The 16909-nt window shown below is 36.9% G+C and overlaps 1 protein-coding gene across 1 annotated transcript in view; it reads left to right on the plus strand.

Moving 5' to 3' along the window:
* The window catches only part of LAMA2 (laminin, alpha 2), a gene marked incomplete at its 5' end in the record, with an annotated part of 294647 nt that overhangs the window by 193069 nt on the left and 84669 nt on the right, over positions 1-16909 (plus strand). Inside the window, 4 exon segments of the mRNA XM_009319128.1 lie at positions 1623-1765; positions 2302-2400; positions 7723-7834; positions 12295-12471. Of these exon segments, the coding sequence (XP_009317403.1) occupies positions 1623-1765; positions 2302-2400; positions 7723-7834; positions 12295-12471 (531 nt within the window).

Below are 16909 nucleotides of genomic sequence, written 5' to 3' on the forward strand. Positions count from 1 at the left end.
ACTTATTTGCATCCTGCAAAATGATTATCAGGTCTATTTACCTTCCTGACCAGCCGCAGAACAGGTGTTTGTTATATAAAGCATTCAGTTGGTTGTCAAACTTGCTTTTCCTTTAATTCTCTCAGACTTCTAAAAGCAAGCACACAGATGACAAGAGCTAGTAATTAGCTTTTTTTTTTTAATTTCACGTAGAAACATAAATCAGAATGTATCATGCCTACAGTTAACAACTGCAGAGAAGTTCCAGTGCAGTTCAGCTTATGTAACAAAATACTGTGAAATAGGAGGAAGAAGTCTGCAAATGGAAGCAATGAAAATGCAGAAGGAAGTCTTAAAATAACAGTATCTAGCTTTCTGCACCCACTTCTTACTGCACTAATCCAGCATCTATCTTGTCTCCTTTTCAATCATCACGAGTTTCATGGTGTTTTAAACTACTATTCATGATTCTTCTTTTCTCTGTATTTGACTCAACTCTTTGCTATATTGAACAGCCAACCTACAGAATAAGAACAACGTTTAGATAACTGTGAAAACTTTAAAGAACAGAGAAGATTTAATCTGCATGAAGAATAGATGTCAGGGAAAAAAAAGTAATTCTCTGTTGAAAATTACTTCTTTTTCTACAGAAACATACATGTTGTTTAGTGGTTTTTTTAGCCATTGAGCTGCCTAGGAGAGTTGCTGAAATAAATAATTACATACTTGTAAAACTTTAGGTACAACCCTCCATGTCTCTTAACATGACCAGTGAATTCATTGTTTCACAGTTTGCTTCAGCTCCTGAGATGTTGTTTAGGTTTGCCAGTCCTGTGTAGCTTCTTTATGCAGGGAAACAGAAAGGTATTCCCACAACTCTGTTCTAAAGGATGAAGAATTTTCCTGTCTGCAGCATAAATGATACAAGACTTTAAGGTTATGAGAATTTCTTGTGAGAGTTAATACAAAGCAAGAGGGGGGAAAATGCAAACTCCTTTCGGTATATGCAGCACACACCAGTATTTTTCATGCTAAAGAGTATTTGCAAGAAAGGAAGCATACCTGAAAAACTTATAAGCTGGTTAGTGAAAAGAGGTAGGGAAGAGCATTTCTTAAAGGAAAACTATCAGTATTTTTACCAGACTATTTCTACTGTCTGCATTACAAGTTTGGCATGCTGTTATATGACTATAAAGTATGTGAATTGTAAGGTTTCCTTAGTTTTCTCTTACGTTCAAATCCGCAACCATACTATACTTCTTGAAGTGCTCCTTAGATTTTTCCAAATTACCTGTCCACTTTTCTCAGACTTCATCCAAATTGCTTGTCTAATTTAGGATTTTATATTGGCTGGTCCATAATGGACAGTGTTAATTATTTCCTCTTTTTGTGATGTAAGTCTACCAATTTTGCTCTTCATGTTTTATATTAAGCTGTCCCATTACCAAGTCCTAAGCAACAAGGTCTTTCCTGTTCCCCAGTTGTTGTTTCCATTTTTTCACCCACTATGCTTTTGGGGTTAGTGATCTAAAATTATTGTTACCTCTCACAGAATTGTATGTGTGCCATAAAATTCCTAACTCAAACATATGTCTTAAACATTTAGCAGGAATAAATAAGCTTTGCTGTTCTTCCCCCCCCAGCTTGTGATGATGAATGCACAGGACTCCTTCTCAGTGACCTGGATTGGCTAAACCAGATGATCCTGAGTGTTAACCTTAGTGGTCCACTGCCTGCTCCATATAAAATGTTGCATGGTTTTGAGAACATGACACAGGAATTAAAGGTATGTTCACAGTATTCACATACATAAATAACAGGGCTTCAGCACAACTGTACTTGAATCTGTTCAAACATACAGCCGTGAGTAGGTTCAGGGAAGAAGAAAAAGTCAAGATTTAATTACTTCAAACTTGCTTTGGTTGATAAATAATTATTACAGTTTTTTATTTTGACTATATTAATAAATAAATCTCGCAGCAGTAATTTGTGTACGTATATGCAAGGAATTATACTGCAGGCACAGAAAAAGTGATGTCGCATACAAATAAAATAGTGTTCATGCTGGTGGTCCATAAAGCGCTTCTGTATTTTATATACTGTATGTTCCCTACCATACTTATATGTTCTCCACTAAACTAAGTAAAGCTGTCAAGATTCCAGAGAAATATATGTTGGATGGATGTGACACAAGTCAATGACAAAAGGGAGCTGCATACTGTAATGAAAAGGAAATTTTTGATGCTGCTTCTCTACAATATTTGGAAGCACTGAGATCCATTAAATACAGATTTTCACCCTCCTTCCTCTCTTCCCCAACAGCATTTGCTTTCACCTCAGCGAGCACCAGAGAGACTTCTTCAGCTAGCACAAGAAAATCTGGATACCCTGGTGACAGAAATGGATGAACTACTGACAAGAGTAAGTCTATGATCACGTTCAGGTCTATGGGTTTAGTTAAGGCTGCATAATGACAGAAATCTTCTGAATATGAATTAAACATGAATGAATAGTTGAATTATAAGATGCTTCTCAGCTCAGTGTTTGAAATGGCAGCAAGTCTTCTAACAACCTCTTTTTGTGGGCCAATACATTGAGATAAATTTTCTGCAAAACTTTATAATAATGTAAGAAAACTTTATAATGCTCATACAGAGCACCCAAGAATGAGTTTATTTGGAAAAGCTGACACTAAAGCAAAGAGAGTTCTTGATATAGCATTTATGGGCTATATCAACTTCAGCTACAGGTTATGTTACAAACCTAATGGCAACAAAACCATGGGATTACCACACAGTTTCTCACATCTGGAGTTTTTCTTTGACTGTCTGAGGCTTTCGGAACTGAACTGCCTGGTTTCCTTCCTTTTCTTCTGAACATTAGTACTGTCTCTCGTAAGGCTATCTGCTTTCTGCATCAGCAACATCATCTCATCATATTCCTTCTCAAACCTCCCGAGTCTGACTGTCTCAAGATAGTTCTCAGCCTGTTTTCTCCATTTCTCTTTTAAGATTGCCTGTTGCAATATAAGTAGCCTGGCTCCACTCAGATTTACTTAGTGCCCAACCATCTCAAGCACGTTATAGGAAAAGTTTTGCTGTTTTGCAGTTTCATTTTCCATTTTGGGTTATCTGTTGTGTTCGCTTGTTTCTCCAGGAGCTGTAGAGCAAATGGTACCCTAGCCTGACTCACTTACTTTAAAGAAATTTTATAGCAAGGCCATGGAAGTCCTGGTTTAACAAATAACAAGTTCTCATTAAGAGTCAATGAATGAAGTAATTGAAATGGGGACAATATTTAAAGGGAGAGTTCAAATATATGCACAAGGTGTGTGAGTTTATTTAAATATATGTGTTCTGTATTTCATTTATGAGAGTAGTGAGGGTCTTCTGGATTTCAATCGATGTGCTATTTACTCTTTTTATTAGGAAAGTTTTATTTCAATCTAGACTTTATTCTGGTCAGTAAAAGACCGTCTAAGAAAATAGTATAAATTGTGCCACCTAGTGGAGAAAAAAATAGGGAAATGGACCAGCCACAATAAAAATACAGCTGTCCAAAATATATTAATATGAAGGACTAGCAAAAATCATGTTCGTGAGTTGTGCCCCCCTGCATTGAAGTAGCCAAATAAGAAAGACATGGATTACTGTACTGATGACTAAACACCTGAGAGAATTTACCTAAACCCCATACAGTTTTAGCATCCTGTCTTAAAATTGTTCATGGCTTACAGAACTAAAATTCTCAGAGAAACTGGTTTGTTTGCGTGGATTATATTCAATTTTGAAAAAACCTATGAAATCATGGATAGTGGGTAAGAAAGCATCTGTAGTGTTTTTGCATATGTATGTATGTGTGTGTATGTCTATACACCCACATACACACGCATACACAGGTATCTATCTACATATACTCTCATTGTGAGTGTAAAGAAGGCTTGTTTTTTCACTTCTGTTTGATGTTTTATTTTTCTGCCAGAAATAACTATGGCATTTTTAAGTCTAGGTGGATTTTTAACTCATGACAGCCCTACAAGCAGGGAAGATTATATTTCTTGTATTAAGATTTCTCAAGCTTAGGCTAAGGCAATTTTTTTTTACTTTGCATAGTTGCTCTTTTTAGTATCCTTTTCCAATTGCCCCTCCCCCCAAATTACATAAATTTTAATCCCCCATGGAGGTGACCTAAAACAATGTTGCAAATTCTGACCTTCTGTAGACTAGTCTTGGAAGGATCAAAAGATTGAAGGTGTAATCTTAGGGGATTTAGTGTGGTGGCCAGATTATCACCACTTCCCTTTCTGCAGTTTTCCGTTGTTGCAATGAGTAAGTAGCCTTATGATTTCCAGTTATCCTTACAGAGAATTGTTAACTGGATTGCAGTTGTTTTTTTTAATTTGGGGACTGGCAACTGGTGGCAAGTCCTACCCTTCTCTTTCTATGTTTCTAAATAGGAGTAATTTCCCAAAAAGAAGAGTGAGTGCTGATGTAGTCTGTTCAAGTCTCATTTCCAAATGAAGATATAGCTGATAACCACATAATGGCTAACACTTGGAACACATGGTACAACCATAGGTAGCAAAGTTTTTCCCCATATCTGGTTTGCAGGCTCACTAAATTTTCAAAGTGAAACCAGTAATGATGAAGAAAAATGTTGATGAGGATTGGTGAGGAGTGTATTCCCATGAAAAAAAACCTCTATCCATTTGAAGATAAAATGTAGAAGACAATAGTATTTAGTCACTAAAAAACCTTTGGGGTTTTTGCTTCCTTGTGGTCTCTTTTCAACCAGTGATCTCTTACATCAGTGCAGCACTCCATTTTCTTTTTTTTCCATCATATTCTTTCCTTCATTCACTCTGCCATACGGAAGATCCTCACATCTTTCTCTCACTAATTACATTCTTACATGTCTGCATGCACATTCCCACATCTACCACCAGAGGCAGACCTCAGACTCTTCACTTTCAGTTCACTACTTTTAGTCAAAACCCCCTCTTCCCTTCTAATTAGGTACCTCCAGAGCCTTCAAGAAAGACAGGGGTCAGAATCAATCCTCTTGATTGAAATACTTCTTTTGACTTTGTAAACTTTTTCATTTCTCCCATACCACTGAATTTCTCAAGCTCAAAAATTTCTGGAAGTAGTAGCAGAGGCAACTTAGTTTGCAATAGTTGGAAACGTTTGGAGGGAGAGGCAAGAACTTCTATCTGTACAGTGAGGTCTGTGTTTACTCCTCCTTCTGTGGTCACTAGCTGGTTCACTAGCTGGAGAAATTCCTGTAGCGCTCCCCTCCAGATGCCATCCAGAGGAGTTTCTTATTGCTTGATTAAGACCTCAGACTAAACACGCAAACAAAACCAAAACAAAAATGTGTGTGTAATTGCTAATACTTGCTAATAGTCTAAGTTCGTAAGTGGCTAATAGTCTTCAGATTGGGACAAGGCCTTCCATGGAACCTTCGTCACGAAGTACAAGCTGTGAACATCATCAAAGCAGGTTCACTGATCTCAGATGATACTTTCTTTACTAGATTTCCATGGTAGGGATCTCCTTTATGCCAAAAAGTCTTATTTGTGTCCAGACTTCTTGAAGATTCATTCCAAACCCTTGCTCTGGTTCCAGTCTGCCTGATCCTTATTGCTCCGCCAGAAAGAGTTTGTTGTGCCTGTCTAAACTCTTAGGAGATGCTGAAGACTGACCTTATAGAAATGGTGAACTGTAGTAAACTGAATATGTAGAAAATGAGTAGTACTTTATTAACAAATGGAAACATTTAATTAGCTGTGGAATGGCTGGGTACAGTGTGAAGGATGTTTGCCGTTTAATTTGGTTTATGGAGTTAAAGCTAGACCAGATAATGAAACGAAAGGTTATTTTTCAGCAAAGCAAATTATGGCAAAATACAGAAAGCCTTCAGTGGAGCTGAATGGGATTTAAGTACTAAGGAGAACTGTCACCAACAGGAAATGAAAACTGTTCAATGACAGATTAATGTGCACAAAACTGTAGTACTTGCCATTCAGTCATAAATATTGAGACGTTAAAGTGGCCAGTTGGAATTAACATGAATGTGGAAAAAGTAATCAAAACTAAGAAAAGTATATGTAAGTTACAAAACACCATTTGTAGTAAAGGACTTAGAAATATTATAGAATATAATAAAAGTGAATGTGAAAATTCCAAGCAAATAAAACCCAAAGAATAAAAGGCTGATTGTGGAGGATTTGACAATAAATAATAAGGTAGTTCTCAATTACATGAAGAATGAAATGACATCAGAAATGCCAAGCTGGGTTAGAGCAGTGGTCCATCAAGACCATTCTGTATTTTTGCCTTTTTCCTATATCCCAATTGCCTCTTACAGCTCACTGTGACAATATTTTAGTTCTGTATCCAGGCAGGTAAAGGGGATTTGTAAATCTTAGAGGAAGTAATCAATAGCATGATTAAAGCTGTATAAATGTGAAAAGCCATGTTCTTCTACTGATATAGGGATGAAAATGGAACCAACTCCCCCCAGTCAATATGGGTTCTTAATTCTTCCTGTGTAATTCTATTTACCTGAATCATTTTAATATAAATTACTTTCAGAGTAACTACTCTGAAGTAGACCAAAACTGTAAGTGGTATGATAATGCCAGGGATTTCATTTCATAAACCCAGCTGTCCTGATGTATCTTGAGGGCTTCCATCTAGCAGCTAATCAGGCAAAAATAAATGTGTTAAAGTGATACTATTTCTCTTGGACTATCGTTGAAATGGGGAGGGGGGATGTAACTGAGAAAACAGTTTGTACAGCTCCAGTCAGAGAAAACCTAAGCTCATTTTGAATTATTGACCTTCTAGTTATTTCCCAGAGACTGGAAAGATTATAATGCCCTGCTTCAAGACATTTCTTGGGAATGCAATCCCCAAAGAAAAAACTGGGGGTTTTTTGCTTTACACTACGGTTTGACAAGATTTGTTGCTTGAAATGGTCAGCTTCTTTGTAATAAAAATGGGTCCATTTTGTAAATAGGGACCTTGAGAGCTAAGCAGAATGTCTTAAGATGATTCCTTTCCTTAGCATGTTTTTCAGGTCTGCAGCAGACGTCTGTCTTCATCCTGCTGCTGCTGTGATTCAATAAAATTATAAAGCATTTAGTTACACAAAGCTAAAATTTTACTGAGCACTCCAATATGTTACAAACAAACAACTTGAAGCATTAGAACTGAAAAAAAGCAACTCTTTTTTTTCCCTCTTTTTCTTGGTTTAATTAATGTATTGATTTAAAATTCTTATTGCTTGTTGGCGTGAACTGTCTCTTTGAGAATGCCTCCTGGGAGGAAGCAAAGAGGTCATGATATCTGCTGCACTTTGTCAATCGAAAAGTGTTTCACAATTGTTTGTGAAACTATGGAAAGTATTCCCTGAAGAATCTATTAAAAGGTTCCAAACAACATTTCTTTAAGCAAATTCAGTGAATAGTTTCATTGTCTCCCTTTATGTGCTGTTGCACACAACTAGCGTTTCTAAGAACCTAAAATAAAGCCTTCCAATTTCCATTTAAAGGAAAGGTAATAAAATTTAATTGTGTACTTCAACAGAGCATGTCATTTCCCATGCATCTGATCAATAATTCATATATTGCCTTTTGCCTGAGGAAAGTTTTGTACATAGATTCAGCCAGTAGGAATATCGCATAGTGCAACCTTGTCCTGTTTATTAATTATACTTTTCCTGAATTTGGATCACTAGGCTACCAAGGTGACGGCAGATGGTGAGCAGACCAGGCAGGATGCTGAGAGGACTAATGACAGAGCGAAATCTCTTGGACAGTTCGTCAAAGGCATTCTCCAAGCTGCTGAAGGTATTGGAAAAAGAAAAACATGCCAATTGCTTCTCAAGAAAACTGAAGGCTGGGGGGCAGGAGGGTCCGAGAGACAGTGAGGAAGAGTTTATTCACTGAGAAATGTCATGTGCTTTAAATGTTGAGTGAAGAAACTACAGTCAACTATCTTCAGACTTTTTGCAATCTATAGATGCAGTTTATATAAACGGTTAGTGCATTGGTAATTATGAACAAAGACTAGCAGAATATTGAGTATGTTTCTTCAGGATTTTTGCAGTTGTTTGAAGAAAAGCTATTATGATGAAGTAACTAACAGGGCTTAGCTTTTGTTTATTTTCAAAGCTGTTAAAAACATGTATTAGTAAAAAATCTTGATGTAATTTTAGCACTTGGTACATTAACACTTCATCTTAATTCCCCAAAATTACTTCAAAAATACATTACTACTTGCTGTTAATGAACATCTGCTGCTTGGAATTTGCAAGTGACTCCTAACCCTACCTAAGTAGTGGCATGGAGCCAACTCTTTCTTCCACAAGCTGATTCACTCCACTTACAAATGAGCAAAAGTATTGTAAATGGCTTTGAGAAGCAAGACCTATATATTTCATGAAGCTATTAAATAAGATAATGGATGAAAAATATGAAAATGATTGGCAATCATGGGCAGGTTTTTTACTTGAAAAATACTGATCTGTTCTTTCTTCCTCAAAACTCCCACTACAGTACTGATTTCAGTAGTTACACTTCTGAAGGTCCATTTCATTGAAAGGTAAAGCTTCCACTTTTATCCGAGTGCTATAAAATACATTTTATATTGCCTTTCATGTAACACATCCCAGTATATGCCCTGCAGCTGAACTGAACAGCAATTTAGGATATCTTTAGGATGTGCAACTTTGACATGAAATAAGTGTGGGAGAAGCAACAAGAAAAAGGAAGCAAGTTTTCAAGAAGTTTTCTTAAACAAAAGACCAGGTTCTTCATATTTCAAGATGAATTTGGGATGACAAAGACTAAACCAATTTTTTGCTCCACAAAGTTTATACCCAGTATTTGTAACCCAAACAAAGTTTCCTCAACCAGGTTTAGCAACAGGAAGTACAGAGTCAGAAGACACTGAGGCGGTGAAATAAATTTATGTGGTATCTTAGAAGTAGACAAAGGCTTTAAAATCAATGAGTTTGCCTAGTGGCCAAAAGAATAGCTGAAATATAGGAGCACAGGACTGAAAGACATCTCTTGGGTTGCTGCATTCACTCCCCTATCATAAACTTTCTAACCCTCACCTTCAAAGTAGTTCCCACAAATACACACAATATGAATAGGAGGCAATTTCAGAACTCTGCATAACTACAAACCTTTTCATTTCTAGCTAAAAATACTCATGTTTAGTTTATCATCATGTGTTCTTTTGCCAATCTCGTTCTTTAGTTCAAATAGTTTTTTTCCTCTCCCTCGTGCTTCTCCTCCTTCCCCCACACCCAACTATGTTCATAGAGAGGAATCATATTCCCCTTCAGCCCTCTTTTTTCTAGACTGAAACACCTTAAAGTGTATTCTCCCAAATCTCCTGCTCACCTTTATATAATTTCCCTTTCTCTGTTCAAAATTAGGTTCATCTTTCCTGAGCACAGGTAACAAGCATTGAAATGAGGTTGCTTCAATGTCTTGCACTTCAGCAGCAGTAAAACCTGCCTATGTCAGCTCTCCTAATACATTCTGGGATAGCATTTCCTTTTTTTCACAGCTGGGTGCCATTGGAGATTCATAATATAGCTATGTTCTTCTCATTCATACCTTATATATAACTGGCAAAGCCATAGTTTACAGCTGAAATTTCTGTTGTTATTTAGTTCACAACCTTATATTTTCTACTATTGAATCTCATTCCGGTCTGATTACTTCAGTTTTGAAGGTCACCCAGTTCTTCCTGCATAGCATTCCAATCCTTCTCTACTAAGACTGTCTTACAACTTTTCCTCATAAGCATATTTTCTCAGTAGACTTCCTTCCCCCCCTCCCCCTGCCCCAGCATCATTAATGAAAATATTCAACTGGATTTGCTATTAAACCATATAGTCTGACATGTGCTACCTTTGGAAAAAAAAATAAAAACACATTCATTTATTCCACAGCCTGTTTTCTACTTCCAAAGCAAGCTCTCAGGCCGTAGTGGAATTCCCATTTCTTCAAAACAGGCACTGCATCTGCTTGTTCTCAGTCAAACGGTCTTCTTCCTGGATTTGCAATGTCATGCACCAGATCTTTCAAGTTTCTAGAATGACAGTTCTCTGGCCATTCCAGCTTGAGTTCTTCAAAAAGGTCTTCCTCTGGTTGTGATAATTTCTATATCCTTACTTCTGATTGCCATCCTCAGTTGTCTCCCTGTTCAAGATCACCATCTTTCAAAAACTGAGGACAAACTTTCACCTTATGTTGGAGCCATTCCTAGATTATTTTAAAATTTGACGGCATTTTAACTGCATATTGGCCCTATACCTTCTTTGTCCCTGCTCTTTTTGACCTATGAAGACATTGCTAGATTGTTCCTTAAAGACTTTATGTCCACTCATGGTGGAGTGGACATTGAGATGACCAACCAGTTTGCAGGTATTCATTATTCCCATTCCTTGCCTCCCATCCCTAGATTACAGATTTCTGAAAGTTATAGTACTTTGGATCTCTAGGAATGCAGGCCTGTATCTGTGACCCTAAGCTCCCTAGTATTTGTTGCCGGTAGGCAACAACTTTAGGATGAAATGCCATAAAAGGACCTATTTCTTTCCATTGACTGAAAGTAATGCTTGAGAAGGCAGTGCTCAGAAGTACGTGATTGTAGATCTGACAGATGCCTAAACGTCAGGGAATGAAGGAATTCTTCAAGCTATAAAAACTCCTTATTACAAGTGAGAAGTTTGTAGTGATTTGTTGTAACGACCATACTCTGACCATTGATCCATTTCTACTGAACTGATTGCTGACTTTCTGAACTTCTGAGTACCTGTAACGAGTTTTCCTTCTTAACTATGGAATTTCCCCAGCTTTGCACTTCCTTGTGTTGGTCTATGTCAGCGCATCCAACTGGATGCGCATCCACCACTGGACTCTGATAGTTTGCAGTGTACTAAGATTAGAAAGTAAAGATTATTATGAGAAGAGGAGAAAGGAGAGAGGATAAAGATAAAGCTAGGTATAAATTTTCCTGAACCTAATAAAAGCCGAGATAACATATCTATTTTCTCTTTTAAGCTAAATATTCAGGGAGGTTAAATTACTATTTATTTATTCCAGATTTTAAAAAAATTAATATATGCCTATTCCTGGCCTGAGGTAACTTAGTAATGATACATAACATAATGCACAGGAGCGATCCATGATCCATTTAAGCAAAGTGTAGTCTTTTTCCAGGCCTCACTACCCCACACATAACCACTCTTGATTAAAGATCCAAATCTCAGTTCTCACCAGCAAATCAAAGACATCATTGGATTAGAATTTTCTTCATTATTTGCTCTAGACCTACACAATGTGTAGATGAAATAGTCATTTATTTGAATTTTGGAAGACAGATTTTAATTTCTTCTTTTAAAGATTTAATTTAAAATATTCAGAAATACCCATGCAACCAGGAACTGTGCTATTTTGGAGAAGTCAGTTACCTGGGAGTCCTGTGCCTATGGAAAGGCAGCAGTACTTTTTAAAATTGCAGATGGAACTGATTGTTGTAAATGAGCTAGTTGCTTCTGAAAGTGTATATTCTAATTTGTTGTGGTGTGCTATGGCAGAAAGATTTTAGTCAGTCCTTGAATATGATACCATGTGTCAGCTTTATCAGTTAGGAATAATTCAGCTATTCCAAACACATAATACATTTACAGTGTACCATCATATATTCCAACCTTCATACCCTCCTTTTGCATTTCTGGGTGTCTGCTTCTAAACACATGAGCGGGTTTAGACATATGTGGGTGTCTTTCACTCCTCTCTCCTTTTTTCAAAATTTCCCAATCATTTATTCTTCCTAGCACTGTTAAGTCTGAATGCTAAAAATGACATATTTTGAAGTTCTCCAAAAGTAATTTAAATCTACTTTTCATTGCTTGTACTGCCTGTTCCTTAATTCTATGAGCAATATACCAGATTATCTTCTGTTGTTTCGAAGGTTCAGTGCAAATTCTTTCTTTCAGGGGGAGAAGGAGGGGAGCAATATATTTCTTATACTACATATAAAGACTTCTTCACTTTAATTACTGTACTTAAAAGTGAGCTATAATACAAGGTTTGATGAAACATACAATGTTTTCTCATTTGCTACTGATCATTGGATTAACCATCCTTTATATTTAATTCACAGCATGAATAACCAGTGCAAGTTGCATTCCACTTGCTGATAGAGTTGATGGGCAGATGCTTAAAGCCTCTTTGTTGTTTTTATTTACTAACTCCCTACATAAATATTTTCTGGCCCCCTGCAGCTGCAAATGAAGATGCTATAAAACTGAACGAGACACTCAGAACCCAAGATGAGACCTTGGAGAAGAGACTTCCAGAACTGCAGAGTGAGGCTGACAGAATGATTGCAGAGTTGAGAAGTAGAGAGCTGAATATGCAAGAAAGAATAGCTCAAGATGAGTTAAAGTGAGTAGAGAGACCTCAGCCTTCAACCTCCCAGTGATAATATCTGACTATTGTAAATGTGATTGTCATCTTTTCCAACCAAGTTTTCAAGCTGGGGCTTATAGAAATGTGAAGGAAAGCGATTCGTATCTATTAATGTAGCATTTGCATTTTTGGAAATGTTTATGTATGTGTAAAGCAATCCCTAGGAAATTACTTCTCTGCTCCACAGGTACCAACAACATTTCTAATTGAATTCTAAGCAATTTTTCTCAGTTTGGTTTTAGCTTCTGCTTCAGGCCTGATGAATGGCTTTTGTACTAAAAAGCTTGTCTAGAATCTTGGGTTTTTTTCTGGAAAACTAATTGATCTAATAAAAATATCATCTGTCTGCAAAATTTGTCCAGTAGCATAGACATTCAAAAAGATGTATTTTGCCATATATAGAATAGTGTAGATCGGAATATTCCAACTCTGTGGCACAGTTCAGAAGCCCAGCGTTTGGTTATTTAGCTATCTGTAAAAAGAAAAACTATATATGTATATATCATTATATTGGCAGCTCTTTATAAAGCATTTTGCAAAATGCTGAAAACTTACCTGATCCAGAAAAATACTTGGCTTGAAGTTAAAATTCTGGTAGTCTGTTACTTCTGTCTCAGTCGGAACAGGCATATTCCTAGAGCTAGGCTTTGCTTAGCACTTCACCGGAGCAAACAACTAGCAGGTAACCCAACTGAGCAGCTACGTGGTCCATTGAAGTTGTGATGGCTCAGAAAACTGTTTGGGATAGAGGTATTCAGGCCTGAAAATGTCAGTTATCAGGTGCATGCATACTGTAAGGAAACGTAAATAGAATACAAGATTATGTAAGAATTCCAAGCTGTATAGAATCAGATTTGCACTGCCTATCTTACGCTTTATAAACTGGATCGTTTTCTGAAAATCCTACCAGTGCAGTATTTCTTTGCATAATTCTGATGGTTCCGCTTTCTGTTCTCTTGAGAAAGGATATATTGCAAACTTATTTTTCAGCAATGTTTATTGCTTTTTCTTCTGATTCCACTGAGCCTCTTCTATCCCTTCTCCACTCACACACAGAAATAAACCAGGAAAAAGTAGGGATGAGAAAAATTTAGCCAAACCTTTGAAAGTGCTGCCTGCAATTTTAGGGCAGACTGGGGGGAGGCCTTTCAAACAAGGTGTTCTTGGTCCTCAAATGCTACAGCCAACATGAAACTGTCAGACTAGCATGAAACCATTTCCTACTCCAGCCCAATAACCGGAGTAGGAAATGCAGGAGGGCTTTTCTGAGGGAAAGAACTTCTCTCCCTCTTACCATTCTTCCTGAAATGTGCAAATTGAGTATTTTCGTTTCCTGATAGAGGAATACATTTTATGTGAAGAAATACATGAATATACTTATTGATTTCAGCCAAAGTTGTGTGGTTTATCTGAAGGATAGGATTACCTCTCTATAGGCAGTCATTGAGATCCAAGAAGTTTTGGCAGTGAACTCAACAGGATGAGTTCATCCTTCTCAAGAGTCACTGTGGATTACAGGGCACGGAGGAAAGGTCCCTAGATAATGTTTTCTGAAACTCTTTTATGAAGTACTGCCTCTTAAAGAAAAATGTCTTAAAACTGCTTAAATAACATAGTAAGATAGTGGATAGGATATGTTCTGCAAGGAAAAAGGATGAAGAAAAATTAATCATTCTTAAAACTGTGTGCACGCATGCGTATGTGTGGATACAATGCTCACATGTATTCTTACAGACTCATTTAGAAATACTTACTTTTGAATAGCTCTGCAAGTCTTATGATCACTTTGAAGTAGTTAATCATGTTTACTCTTTGGTGAGAGGTCTTTTGGCAGTGAGTGTGTTCTGCTTTCAGGATTTCATCCAAGAACAGAATGACAAGAATCGGTGGATTCTTCTTACCTCTCCTATGTTTTCGGTGAATTCTCAAAAGTTAAATGAAGAAGACAAATGAAGTCTTCTTGCTTTCATAGATGGCAAAGCTTCTCTTAGATGTGCAGCTTTTTCCCTCATTTATTTTCCTTCAAACTTTTCAAATCAAGCCTGCAATCTGATTGCCTTAGTGTACTGAAATGGCACGTTAGTGAATAATTTCTCTCTAAAAAGAGCCAGTTAAAAATACACCAGTTTCTGTCCTAAACCGCCCTGATTTTCATACTTATGAAATAAATCTTTCAATATTTTGTAACATTCCTACACATTTTCTTGGATGCCACTGAGTTGCTATCAAGGGATGCTGTGAGCCAGAATTCTATCTTGCCATTTAGTATGCTAAATAGCTTTATTTTTGTACGACTTTTTATTCCGTAAACTTGTCTGATGGCTTTTGAGCCACTGTGAACTTCTGTCATCCAGTTTCCTGTAAGAATGAATTGCATAATTCAGCCGCACAGTGTTTGAAGAGATGCCTCCTGTGTTTTGACATTGTTTCCTGATATTTTCATTTTTGTATTTGGAGAGACATTGGACAGTTGATCACCTTATCCATGCTATTCATGATGTTATAGTCCTCCTTTCTTCTCCAGATAGGACAATTCTACCATATTTAGACTCTCCTATATATACAGTTTATATATTTTTTTAATCATTTTGTCATCAGTTTCTAATCTTTCTTTTGTTCCCTTGTACTAATTTTGAGGATCCAGAGCATACAGCATTCCAGGTGTTAGGCCAGACCTGTGATTGTTTCTTCTATCACTTCAAGCATTTTGTATAGTTTTGTTCTTTTTCTAGGGAGGTATCCAGTGAAAGTAGCACAGCTTAAATGTGCAAGATCGTATTTCAAGAAATGTGGTGCGGTGCAGTGCAGTCACACAGAAATTCTGGTACATAAAGCAAGGGATTACATGGAGCGGATTTATTGCCTTGTACTTATTAGAAAAAGCAGAGGGAAAGATGCACAAGGTCGATATGGAAGTGTTATCTTTAGAGCACTGGTCAGGAGTTTTGAGGTAGACTACTGGACAGATAGGTAATTTGGACTGTGCTATGAGGCAAGGGCATAAAAAGGAAATCCATCTGTCTTGTACTGTTCCTCCAGTACTGCAGACTCATAAGGGTGTCAAAATTTGCCAGAAGTGTAAGACAGTAGCTGCTTATACAAAGAACAATGGAGGAGGTATGGAAGAAATTCTGAATTCCTTTCTACACTTCTGCTGTGACAGGGTGTCAATACTGGGATTTAGTTTTTGATTAAATATTAAATACTGCAACTCAGAAGTTGCAAATTCACAACATGAATAATTTTTTTCATCAAAACCAAAGGCAGGGCAGGTGGGGAAAAAAAAATCCATCTCAGAAAATCCCAAAGCCAGGGTAACAATGTGGCTTTCCTTGGCTCCAGTTCAGATCCTTCATCTAAATTATGCCCAGTAGCAGCATATCTTTTCCACCTCTCAGATATTTTTTGTGTGTGCATTTGTTTATGTGTTTATTTTTAGAAGGTTTCTAGTGGAACTGACTATAGGCAGGCCAACTGCAGTGTTTTTCAGAAAATACAGTTCTTGTTTTCCACAGCTTCTTCAGACCCATTGACATAATGAGACAGGAAGAAAAACTTAATTTGTTCTAGGTGGAAGTGCGATAGATTTCTTCTGTAGGTATTATCTATCCTACAGATTCCTGTTTACTTAGGTTTTTTCTTTATCTCTAAAGCATCATTTTGGAGGTGCCTCTTTTTTTTGTCTTTCTTTTTTTGCTGTCCTTGTCGTATCATTGCATTAACGCAGTGGTGTTGTATTACATGAAACTGATTCAGTGGCCTGGTATCATGAGGCAGAGAAATGACAGGGCATAAAGACTCCAGTACTCCAGTCCTTTAAAACTGGGTGCAGCAACTCTCTGATGATCAAGAAACATTGTATCCCCTGCCAAAAGCAGACACTTGTGAACTCTCTGTGTTGCCAAAGTCCATTAAAAATATCCCAGAATTTATTTTAGATAAGCAAAAATCTTTGGCTACTGGAAGTCATAAATCCAAGGATCCTCGGGGTTGTTTATTTCACAGGAAAGTATTTATGATTTTTGACTGTAAAGCAGTTTGTCTGTTCCAAGACAGCTTGAAATCAGGCATATCTACATATCTCACACAGTTCAAGGTAGGAAACCACTTTGTGTCACGTGTCACATTAATGTGAATGAAGGAAATCTTTTTGACAAGTTGAAATGTTTCAGAAAACCTCGCTTTACTAGTCAGATCTCAAGAATGGCAACTTGCCAAAAAAAAAAAAAGACAAAACAGTCTTCAGTGGAGAATATTTGAATATTTTCTACTTCATAAATAGGACCTTAGTGGCATTTTAAAACCTCTTTAAGAAAGGGCTTAAGAACAACTGTTGTTTCACTTTATTTAGCATGTGTTCTCTTGAAAGTTACTCTGAGATTTAATTTAGAAGTCTATTTCATTTGCATGTTATTAAAAATATTCAAA

The sequence above is a fragment of the Pygoscelis adeliae genome, unplaced genomic scaffold (assembly GCF_000699105.1).
Source record: "Pygoscelis adeliae isolate BGI_AS28 unplaced genomic scaffold, ASM69910v1 Scaffold172, whole genome shotgun sequence".
Lineage (NCBI taxonomy): Eukaryota > Metazoa > Chordata > Aves > Sphenisciformes > Spheniscidae > Pygoscelis > Pygoscelis adeliae.